Genomic DNA, 11831 nt, shown 5'->3' with positions numbered 1-11831 from the left:
CCTCCATCTAGGGAACCCAAACCCAGCGAGATAGAGAGGATGGAGGCTAGGATAGAGCATAGACTAATCATACCAAGTATAAATACTTCCAGGAGAAGCTGTGCTCGCTATAGTTCTTGAATTCCTGGGTCGGAAATAATGACTTTAGTATGACTGCTCTTCTTTCAGTATCCGAGTCACTACGGCGGACATACTGGGAGAGTGGGACGAATCCCCCACACTGTATAAACTGCATACCTTGTGCGCCCCGAGATGCAAAATCAACCCCTGTTAACTCCCATGCCTTGATGTGCCAGCAAAAGCTATCCTAGTCTTTCGTATATGCCAGCGTATTCTGGCCACCCTGGCCATGCATGGTAACAAAGATAATGACGACGGCCTTTCTGTCTGTTGGTCCTGACCATTTCCTTCATCAACGTGTCCGCCCCGAGCGCCATTGGTTGATTACATCAGATGTTTGCACCGAAATGGGTTACCCCAAGCCTGCAAATGGGACAAGGGCTGCTTCTCAGCCCAGGCTTCAAGCGATAAATCAATGACTGGGAGTCATGAGCATGATGGTCGTGTTGATTGGGGGAGATGTTCCGAGTCAAGAGTGTTGGTACTGATACAGCAAACATGACTTTACTCGTTGTAGTGGTACACCTGGCCAAAAACGTTAGCAGATCTGTGCATAGCAACAGACGACACTCCCGCACGAGGTGGGCTTACAAAATAGTCAGGCAGGCCGAAAGAATCGAAGTGAAGTCGTTTGGCCATCTTCGCAAACCCTTCCGTCTCAATAAGATGATAAAAGGGAAATGGAGGGAACATGGCACCGTCTCGGTGCACTTCTGCTTTCACCAACAGCGCTGTTCCACCCACACCGTCCAAGGGCATCAGTCGACGTTCATCACGGTCCTTGCCAGTCCTGGCCGACAACGCCATGAGAGTGCGATATGTAGGCATCTCGGCATAGCCCTCGAGGAGGATCTCGTCGGGTCCCATTTGTGAAGCCAAATCTTGAGCTATATCGCTATCTCGCCAGGAGTTGTAGTCATAGGGTCGCACATCTGTTTCTCCTTTCTCATTGGTGTATCGTTGGTAGCAGTTGGGAACAATGATCGCCTTGTCATGGCGGGCCAGGTCTTGGATCAATGTAGGTGGTGTCTCGATAATGTCTGCATCGAGCCACAAGACCCAGGATGTATGTGGACCAATTGTGGTAAAGAGAAGACTGTTGCGAGCGCGAGCCATGGATGCACGACGTTCTTTCTGATTGTCCATCTTGTGGCGCTCCTTTTCATCTTGAGACACGATGGGCGGGTCGAAATCTTGCCGCAAGATAGTCACAGACTGGAAGCGTTGTCCTTCCGGACCGGACTGAGTTTTTCCAATGGCCTCCTGCAGAGCCGCAGTAGCGGCATTTCCTTCTTTTGTCTTGGGCGTGATGAAGCCTAGACTGATGTGCTGGTGAGGATAACTCAGGTGCAGGAGGTTGCTCCAGTATTCTGGGTAAAAGCGTGCTAGAGGGGTGAGGATGAGGACTTTCTCGCCATTCTGAGCTGGAAAGGCCGACGCAGTCAGGTTGTTGAGTTGATAGTGGACGACAGGAGGGGGGGGAAGGACATCGTCTGGACCCTGGGCTTTGGGTTGCTTGCGGAAGCCTGAGGTGGGTGGTGAGAGAGGGTTCTCTGCAACCACTGCGCTTTGGAGGCGCCGATCGATATTTGACGGTTCGGCGGGTGCGGTGCGGATGCTGTAGAGAAAGTAGAGGAAGACAACCCCGAGCAGGACACCAAGGACAGTGGTCCGGTTGCCGGTGTGCTTTTGACGCATGTCGATGGAGGGCATGGTTTGTTCTTGTGTGTCCGCGCGGTAATGGAAAGGTGTCACCTCAATAGTTGTCGCACGACTTGCAGCATGGTCGAAGGGGGGGAGTCAGAGGAGAGGAGACGCATGAAACCGCCGAGGAGGCGGCAGGGACAGTGACTGCCGAGGTATCCAGATCTCTCACATTCAAAGGACAGAACTTTGAGGGGGAGAGATGTGCGCGGACACGATGGAGTGTGCAAGATCGGTACCTGCACGGCTGCAGGATACAATCTGGGTTTGTGGTCCTCAGCTGCACCGCCACACTTATTTATAAAGTCAAGCCACAGTTTACAACCATGCTTTTTCTGGGGGCCGGGGTGTACGGATGAAGTGTATGTTAAGCTATCTGGCCACTATTGGTTCCTCTACAATGTTCGACAGCGTGTTCAATGTTCGACAGCGTGTTCCTGGGATTGCTTTGAACAACGGTGGCTGTTTTGAGACTGCCTCAGGGCGCAGTATGCCCCTTGGAAACGATATGCTAGCACAAAAATCTCTCCCGGAACCAAATCCGCAGAAGAAAATGCTCTAGGAGTTGTGCCCTGCCAATCCAACGAAAAGACCTGCCATTCAGTCGCAAGAATGCATGAAATATGGAAAGTTCAAAGAAATGGGGCCACCTTGTGGCCATGAAACGAAACGAACGAGAGATTCCAGCCAGCAGCCCAGCCCACGCGGAGCTCGCAGCAGTGATGTGAAGGCAAGCACTCCAACACCGATGTCCAATGCAGTCGTAACCAAAAGTCATTCAAGTCGTCACTGGGATATGTGTGGAAGTTCAAGAGAGTCGTCCTGTTTGCTGAACTGGAAAGTGAAGTCATTATTTCTGTTACTGATAGACATCGGTCTGTCTAACCTTCTTGTGCCGTTGTAATTCTTCCTTGTCAGAAGAAACATCACTTCTTGGACTCCTTGCGCCGGGACTGGCCGCCGGAGAGACTTTTCCAGCTCCAGCGACCTGAAAATAGTCACCCCCTTCCTCCAGCGCCAAAGGGGTGACGGGACCCTTGGGGCTACCGAGGGGATCCAAGCGAGGTGCACCAGGCTTGATAGACATGGACGAAGCCGCGATTTTGGACGACAAATGGGCCCTCTCCAAGAACTCGCGTTGTTTCTCTCGCATCAGTCTGGGAGATTCCAGCTGCACAGGCTGGGTAACTCTGCTGATGCCGATGGCGGGACTCTGCACGGCAGAAGAAGGGGTCGCAGCCGAGTCCAGATGGTTGAAGTTGGCAGGATGGAATCTGGGAAGACTCATGTGCATATTCCGGGATGCTTGACGGCCATGTTGCGCTGGACGAGGACGAGAGGACTGAGAAGACAGGGGCTGGTGGTTCGCTGGCAGCCTGGGAGACAAGGGCGAGGTAGGTGTGTAGCGTCCCGCATAGGAGTCGGGATTCATTCTGTGGCCCATTGAGATGAGGGCTGAGGCGGCTCAAGGACAGAAGTCGGGTAGAAGTTCAATTCAGCTGTTGGACTTGGTAGATGTCGCAAATTCCCCCAAACAACAATCTGGACTTGGTGTTGTTCGCATGCGGCAGCTGTCCAACTTATATGCGCTTTGAAATTCAGGGATGGCGGCCACGAAGGGCGAATTCTGGAGGCCTTGTTCCGGGACGAAGTGCCGATGTCAGATGATCGACTGGAGGAAGGTACGAGTATGAGGAGGGATGGGTGGTGCAGTGTGTGGATTTGTTGCCACGGATATCGAGGGGCAGATACGTCGAGTGATTGATGGCAAGGGTATCGTGGAGATGCTCGGAAGGAGAGGTTGACAGTGGGAACCTCGAGAGATGTGGCGGCTTGATGATTTTGTATTCACCGGGTCCAGGGTCGGTTGTGCAAGTGGCAGACTAGACGAGGCGCTGAGCCAGAAGCAGGCTATGGCTTCGATGGGGCTTGGTCCTCCTCTCAGGCGTCGCTCGGGGCCTTGGTTCTTGGGTCTCGAGGGTTGAATCCTTGTCTCGCAAAGGGTCAGACGGCAAGTGCCAGGCGGGTTTGGGTTGCCGGGCCCGGGTTTAGATCTGCAGGCCGAGCAGCAGGTTGGCAAATAGACGAGGGCGAGGAAAGATCAGCAGTTGTGATTTCGGGGGTTGCCAGAGTATTAGTAGTAGCGCAGACCTGAAACACAAATGAGCTGGGGGAGAGACAGAAATGTCAGGCGAGCAACAGCCTGGACGATCTGCAGGACGGCGTAAGAGGCTACCAGTATTTAGTACGGAGGAAAGACGGTTGATCAGCCTTTGGAACAATTTAATTCTTACGACTACGACTACGCCTACGACTGGAGTATGTAGGTGGCGGTGGTGGTGGTGGTAGTGGTGGATGGAGTACGGTATCCTCATGGTGGACCGGGATGCTCGTCCCTTGTCCTCCCACTGGCAGCATGGATTCATGAATAATAATAATGTTCGGATGCGAAAGCACAATCAGGCCGGCGAGAATGTTCTTTGCATGGGTCCAGAAAGACGGAACAATCATGGATTAATGCATGGGCAAAACGGGTAGGCTGAAGAGGACAGAGCATCAGCATCATGAATGGATGAAACCGGGCACAGTGGATAGTGGAAAGGAAGCGAGGGAGATGGTGCGAGCGGTATGACGGCAAGCGCAGGATAGAAGAGGAAGACGAAGACAAAACTGATGCCGTGCGCCACATCGCTGGATTTCGACCAACAAGAGTGCGCCGCATGGGGCTCGATTTACAGGGGCTGCCGGGCGAGACAGGGAGTCACACTGATGGATTACTACCTGGTATATATCCCTACCTAATTAGATCGGATAGGTACGGTAGGTAGGTACCTTATTATTACTAGGTAGTAGGTATAGGTACTCTGGTAGGTGTCTGGTTTCGCCAGCAAGAACTTGAAGGTCATGACGACGACAACAGACTCACGATTACTGACTACTGACCATGGAGTGCTACTTAGTACTGCGGGTGTGCGCGTAGCATCCGGAACGCAGGCACAATAGGAACCCCACTGGACAGAGTACGGAGTACTTGGTGCTTGGACACTACGTACTACGGAGTACTCGTACTCGTAGATACTAGGCAGTAGGCAGCACCTAATCAGATACTAACATTAGCAGCACTGCTAGAGTACGGAGTATCTGGGTACCTTACTGGTAGTAGGTGCGAGTACCTACCTACCTAGTGAACTGTAGCATCTACACCTACAGTAACAGGCTCTGGTATATTTTACAGTCCTCCCTTTTAATCCCCCCCAAGAACTCTCCTGAGTCCTCGGAGCTTTTCTTCTCTCCACACCACGCCAACGCTATCGCACACATGGCAGTGGGCTATTATGGCTATGAACCACAACAGAGTACCGACTTACGGAGTACTTAGTAAGTACCGTCCCACTACCCTGCACCGCACTGCACAGGCACACAATCAAATCAGACACATGACACACCGCTTGGCCATCGCACAGCGTACAGCTTACTGCGTACAGCGTACAGCGTACTGCGTACAGCCCAACTCCCGAGTCCGAGCCGGCTTGGCCTCCGTACTGTAGTCTCTCTCCTCTCCACCCTGCCGCGTCAGGTCATAGATAAGGTACCTACTAACTAGGCTGACCGACGTCGGCCACTAATAACATACCTGAGTTGCGCAAGTAGGGCGGGAATAGGACGCGAAAGATAGATTCGCCATCATGCCTATACGGAGCACTTATTACTATTGCGCAGACCAGGCTGACTTGTCGCTTAGGCCTGAGCCATGTACTCGCGAGTCTGCCCTTGTCCCGAGACCGTTTTCACCCCAGCCTGTGCTGTATCTCTATAGTACAGAGTCATAATACTAAATTATTAGTAACTATGGGCTCAAGCCTCAGCACTGTGTGCCACTTCCTAAGTCCTCTTGCTGGTTTTGCGGAGCCGAAGACCGATTCTACTCTGTACTTCTCTACCCGTCCGTCCGTCCGAATTGCGACATCCAACTACTAATGTCTGTTCGAGAATGTGCCAGTGCTATCAAAGCAAGTCGTTGAGTGGGCTTACACGTGGAAGTTTCTTCCAACCAAACACCCGGATGCTCTGTGCGGACCAGGCCTCCTAAGTCCTCTTCCCCTTGCCATTCCGGGAACGGGAGCACTGGGAAACCGGCACTGGGAGCATCACAGTCTCCATCACATATATCTCACTTTACGCCTGACCCTGAGATAACGACACGTTTATGACTCGCCACTCCCCTACATACTTCATCACGACATATGGCAGCAGAGAACCAAGCCAATGGTCGCAATATGGGCCGAGTAGCTTGCCTAACCTGCTGCACTGTCATGGGCCAAAGAACGCCCTGTTTTGATTCTCGTGACCAGCTGACAGGGCGATCAATGGGGTGTTTTTCTCCTCCTGATCCGTTCCACCACGGTAGGAGTCAGATCGACGGTATCAAGGCTTCAATTGTCCAGCCGACGCAGAACTTGAGAGCAGTCAAAAACAAGGAGTGGCCCAGACCCTTGCTGCTGGGCCTGCGCTGCTTCATCTGGGAGCAGGGGCTCCGGTACCTATACCATCATTTCCTTGGACCTTGGAATCCCTCGTTTGAAGATCGCCTGCGCAGATCAGATACCCCATATCTCGGGCACACTTCAGAGCCGTAGAGGTCGCATCGCCCGCATAAAGAGGATTTCTCCGCAGCATATGAACTCACGATGGCATTACCCCTCTGGACTCGTCGTCAGTCACATGTGGTAAGATGGAATGGAAGTACACAGGCCGTGCCACTGCTGTGTCGCATACAGAACACTCCGTAGGTGGTTGCACACCGCTTCGAGTACCTGGGTTTGGTTTATGTTGACACCTGAAACATTGACTGGTGATCTGTCCAGGCGGATGTCCGGTGAGTCCCGGACGCCTTCGCCCTCTTCTCGCGTTCTGTGAATGCTGGTAAGATCAGCGTGCATCAGCCACCCGGCAAACGCCATCCGTTAAGCGACGAGGGAGTAGACAAGGCCAGACACGAGGGAGGCACGGAGTACGGGATACATCGATGAACACAGTGGACAAGCAGACAGAGAAGGTGCCTTTTCTTGATTCGCTCCCGTTGTATTGTGGCTGAGTTCGCCGGATGTTGGCGGTCCGAGTTGGTTTGCAGGATGCCAGGGCGAGGACGCGAGGTCGCAAGCACACACGCGGTGCGGTGCCCCTCAGCCTGCGGCGAAAGCTTAAGGCGGCCAATCTTGGGCTTGGGCCTAATTAGTGGTTAGCCAGGAGAGAACCCTTCTCACCGGCAGTAATATTGTCTCCATTATACTGTACACTGACTGTACGAGTGAGTACTGTATATCTCGACCAAGGACAGTGTCAATAAATAGCCATTGCTGTTCGTCTGAATCGTCTCGTCTACCATATCTAGCCCGGCTCATAGAGGCAATGCGCTCGGCCGACCAGGCGCCATGATCTCTCCTGTGCAATCCTCCACCGAGTCGCGCCTCAACTTGGACACAGCCGGCCGCGAGTTTGATCAATGGCTCGACTGGAATGGTGCCGCCAGTATCCGGACTGGCGATTCCTCCGCGGATCAAACACTTGTCGATGCCGACAGCAGCCTCTTTCACCTTCCTCTATCTCCCTCATCCACGGCGAATGGAGACACCAATCTGCCGCACATCAAGACCGATCTTCTCACCGCCCCTCCCACCTTCGACGTTCTAACCCCCCGACATAGTTCGGCATCACCAAAATCACGCTCCAGCTCGGATCTGAGGCTCAGCGGAGACACGCTGCGAGACCGGAATACATGCGATGAGCGTCCGATACTGAAACGGAAACTATCTCCTACCGATGTCCCAACCACCGACCACCGGATGGGCGCTCCCATCCCAGCGGCGAAGAAACGCCCACACAACGTGATCGAAAAGAGATATCGTGCAAATCTCAACGAGAAGATCGCGGAACTGAGGGATAGTGTACCCAGTCTCCGCAACACCAAGAAAGCAAGGTCCCAGGATGCCTCCAATGGAGATTCGGACGAAGACGATCTAGACGGGCTCACTCCAAGCAATAAACTCAACAAAGCTTCGATCCTCACAAAAGCTGTGGAATATATTCGACACCTCGAGTTCCGTACCAAGAGACTCGAGGAAGAAAACATGTCTTTGAAAGAGCGACTGGAGACGTTAGATAGGGTCATTGCCCAAGGAGGGCATGATGCTCAAAGAGCCGCTGCCTTCACTAGTGACACCGTCATTGAGGAATCTCCGGTCGTCCTAGACTCTCAATCTCCAACATCCGAAACTAGAAAGAGTTCGGATCCCCCCCAGGGGCTGATACCCCTTCCCGAGAGCTGGAGGCGACTACGACAGAACCAACCACAAGAACACTATGGTCACATCTACGACACCCCTTCAGAACGCTCCAGATTCAAGGGTAAATGGCCAACTAGAGTCATGCTCGGCTCCCTGGCAGGCCTCATGATCATGGATGGCCTAAGTGAATCCGACATGGGCACGGATTCTCGTGAAAAAGGTCTATTTGGAATTCCGCTCGAGCTCTTGGACGGCTGGAAGTTTCTACGCTCTCCAAGAATTTATCTGGCGACTTTCAGTCAATTTTGCCAGGCGGGTGGCATTCTTCCATTGGTTAAAGGATTTGTCGCCCTGACATTCCTGGCCTTTCTCGTGTTTTCATACTTGTTCAACTCGAAGCCTCCACCGAAAGAAGATGTCGAGGAGGCGTGCACCAATTCGACACAGGCACCCGCTCCGGCTTCCCCGATCCAGGTCAGGCGGCGAGCTTGGAGCACCAGCATGCAGGCGCTGTGTCTTCCTCATCACAGTTTCTTCCCGGAGTGGCTCGCCATTACCTCCGAGTGGTTTAAATATACAGTTGGCTACCTGTTTGGCGCTCGGGCATATGCCTGGCTTACTGGCCGCAGTGCCGATGATGACGTGGCTCGGATCAAGGCTTGGGATATTGCGATCGATGCACAGTTAGCCGGCGGAGACGTTGAGGTCAGCCGTAGCAGAGTGCTCTTGACCATTTTTGGATCCGGCACATTGCCCAGCACGCCCCTGCGACTGATGCTGAAGGCCCTACACTGTCGGGTGCTGCTGTGGAACGTGGGCACACTCGGAACCGTCACTTCCAGCATCGCTAACCGCGTTGGGAAATTCTTTGCAAATCGACAATGGAGCCGAGCCAAGCAGGCGCACGACCATCTACCGCTGCATCATTCGGATCGGCTTCCGCGATATCTCTCAGAGATGCTGGACACGCCGTGTGACGATGTTTTCCTCGACACCGTTTGCCAAAGAGCGTATAATCTGATGTACGACCGGCCAACCCAGGAGAACTCGCAAAACCCACTCTTGGATGTGGTGGTGGAGGATCACGCTGTGAGATCACCGCTTGACGCCGTCGCGGCCTGGCGGTCTACTTTCTCACTAACGCAGGCCCTGGCGTTGGCGATGGACTGTCCGGGAGCGCCTGGACTCCTGCAGGAGCACCTTTCATATGCGCTCAAGATTGCACCGCCCGGGTCAGCTGCGGAGACGCGTGCATTGGCAGCGGGCTCGGTGTTCAGCAGCACTGCCCGAAGCGCCTGTTTCGTTCGAGCATCGACCGCCATGCAGGCCTCCTCTCCAAACACGCAATCAGGCACTAACACGCACCCTCCCTACTTTATTGATTCTTCCACGCCACTGTCTGCTCGAACGGACATCATGAATTGTTTGCACTGTGCAGAGACCCTCCAGAGATTGGATTATGAGCGTGACCAAGACACAGCTTTGGCCTTCTTCTCTTCGCAAAAGCTGGACCACACGGATGCCGACCTCTTGACCAGGGCAGCGGTCAAGCATCTTCTCCAACGATTACCAATGATTGAGGGGCCAGGGCTCACTGGCGGAGAAGAGGTTCGACACCTACCACATAACGTCTTTGTCAAGGCTGACATGTCGAGTGTGTATGACAGCCTGGAAAAGATGCCGCGCCGATACAGCACCCACAGCAATGACACTGGTTATGAGAGCCAGGAAGACGCCGTAGCTCTCGGGAGTCTCGGCGGTGATATACTGGTACAAGAGCGAGCCTCGCTGGCGCCAGGCACCGGCTTCATGGTCTAAGCATGCGCATTCGACTCGGAGCGCGGGAGGCGTGGAGTGGTATGAGGAGCTGCAATGCGAACAGTCCACGTAACAGGATTTATGACTTTTATATGAATACCAGTATCATATTCTTTCCTATGATGTTCTTTTCTCCGCTTGCTTCCAGAGAACCAGTCGTCCCGTTGTTGATCCGTGTCCGTAGACATGGGGTTCCGTCCCGCTGAGGTTACAGTAGTAGTACTCGTACACATACGGAGTACAGTATCCATACTTCGCAGACCGTTTCAAATGACGCATGCGTGATGGGGGAACCAGCGACATGATTGTGTCATAACAGCATTAAATATATGTGATATTTCCCTTCCATTTGCCTCATTCCAACCGCACTTCGATCGCCACCCCAAGAAGTCATTCACTTCTTTTGTACTGACCATGGACGGCAACACTGATGGCCACGAGGCTATCTGGCAGATCGGAGTCTTCGATGCTCACTGCCACCCCACGGATATCATGGCCTCGGTCCAGGAGATCACCAAGATGAAAGCTCGAGTGCTCACAGTCATGGCGACGAGATCGCAAGACCAGGTCCTGGTGGAAGATGCAGCCAGAATGTACCCGGGCAACACGCGCGAGGATGTGTCGGAAGGGGCATCAAGATACGTGATTCCCGCGTTTGGCTGGCACCCCTGGTTTTCACATCAAATGTACAACGATGTGGACGGCGGGGCCAAGGCCACTCCCAGCGCGGCCGAGCATTACAAGGCGGTCCTCGTCCCGGCCCCTGACGACGCGGCGTTTCTGGAATCCTTACCCACTCCCAGGTCACTCCGCCAGTTTCTCGAGCAGACGGAAGCGAGGTTGACAGCGTTTCCGTTCGCGCTCGTAGGAGAGGTGGGGTTGGATCGGTCCTTCCGGTTGCCTCAAGGCCCCAGTGTCGTGACCGAAGTTATGTCCTGCCGGTGCAAGACGGGTGGCTCGGAAGAGGAGTATACGCCTGGAACCCGCGAAGGGAGGCCACTCACACCTTACCGCGTAACCATGGAGCATCAAAAGGCCGTTCTGAGAGCCCAGCTTGGTCTTGCGGCTAAGTTGGGGCGACCGGTGTCCGTGCATAGCGTGCAAGGACATGGTGTAGTGTTCGAGGTGATTCAGAATATGTGGAAAGGCCACGAAAAACCGTCCAAGCGAGAGCGCAAACACAAGTCTCATGCTCATGCTCATGTGGCAGACGATGGCGAGTCCGGAAAAGTGAATGACGCCTTGCCCTTTCCGCCTCGGATATGTATGCATTCGTACTCTGGACCGCCGGATGCCTTAAAGCAATTCCTCGGTGCCAGTGTGCCTGCAGACATCTACTTTTCCTTTTCGTCGGCCATCAACTTTTCCAACGCGTCCACAACCAAGGTCACCAGTGTCATCAAAGCAGTACCGGACGATCGGATTTTGGTTGAAAGCGATCTCCATTGTGCTGGAGAGACAATGGACAACCTTCTGGAAGAGATTGTGCTGAAGGTTTGTGAGATCAAGGCATGGTCCTTGGAGGAAGGAGCACGGCGATTGAAAGACAATTACCTCAAGTTCTTATTTGGGTGACGGTGCTACGACCGACCGATGGGATGGTGTTGAGAATGGAAAGGGTCACCTTTCCTGAAGAGAACTGACTCTCGACGCTTCCCGACACGGGTCATGGTCACGTTGCTGAGAGATGCTGCGACAGCTTGAAGTTGGAACTTGGTCGGGCTTAGGCCTCAATGGTCTCGACTCTCCAGCGACGCGGATCACGAGCACAATGGGTTTCGCACTGATGGTCGGCCTCTCCCGGAAACATAAACAGGTTGAGGCTCAACATGCCGCTTTTCGACTTCTGGAAGAGGTCATGCTTGCGCTTTGATGAACGGATTTGAGCCCGAAGTGGTGACGGTG

The 11831-nt window shown here is 53.6% G+C and overlaps 4 protein-coding genes across 4 annotated transcripts; 2 read left to right on the top strand and 2 right to left on the bottom strand.

The window, feature by feature from the left end:
- Window positions 1-624: 624 nt before the first annotated feature.
- Window positions 625-1833, bottom strand: A1O3_02178 (mannan polymerase complexes MNN9 subunit; the record flags this gene model as incomplete). The annotated part of the gene is made up of 1 exon (XM_007732321.1): window positions 625-1833. One exon carries the CDS (start codon window positions 1831-1833, stop codon window positions 625-627), a length of 1209 nt encoding a protein of 402 aa, XP_007730511.1.
- Window positions 1834-2683: 850 nt separating this feature from the next.
- On the bottom strand, window positions 2684-3118 carry A1O3_02177 (uncharacterized protein; the record flags this gene model as incomplete). Its single annotated transcript, XM_007732320.1, has 1 exon — window positions 2684-3118. One exon carries the CDS (start codon window positions 3116-3118, stop codon window positions 2684-2686), a length of 435 nt encoding a protein of 144 aa, XP_007730510.1.
- A 4138-nt stretch (window positions 3119-7256) lies between these two features.
- Window positions 7257-9926, top strand: A1O3_02176 (uncharacterized protein; the record flags this gene model as incomplete). The annotated part of the gene is made up of 1 exon (XM_007732319.1): window positions 7257-9926. The coding sequence occupies one exon, from the start codon at window positions 7257-7259 to the stop codon at window positions 9924-9926; it is 2670 nt and encodes an 889-aa protein (XP_007730509.1).
- A 414-nt stretch (window positions 9927-10340) lies between these two features.
- On the top strand, window positions 10341-11501 carry A1O3_02175 (uncharacterized protein; the record flags this gene model as incomplete). The annotated part of the gene is made up of 1 exon (XM_007732318.1): window positions 10341-11501. The coding sequence occupies one exon, from the start codon at window positions 10341-10343 to the stop codon at window positions 11499-11501; it is 1161 nt and encodes a 386-aa protein (XP_007730508.1).
- Window positions 11502-11831: the final 330 nt, after the last annotated feature.

The sequence above is a fragment of the Capronia epimyces genome, assembly GCF_000585565.1.
Source record: "Capronia epimyces CBS 606.96 chromosome Unknown aczIQ-supercont1.2, whole genome shotgun sequence".
Classification (NCBI taxonomy): Eukaryota; Fungi; Ascomycota; class Eurotiomycetes; order Chaetothyriales; family Herpotrichiellaceae; genus Capronia; species Capronia epimyces.
Note: the sequence above shows the minus strand (reverse complement) of the source record. Positions and strands in the feature narration are given on the sequence as shown.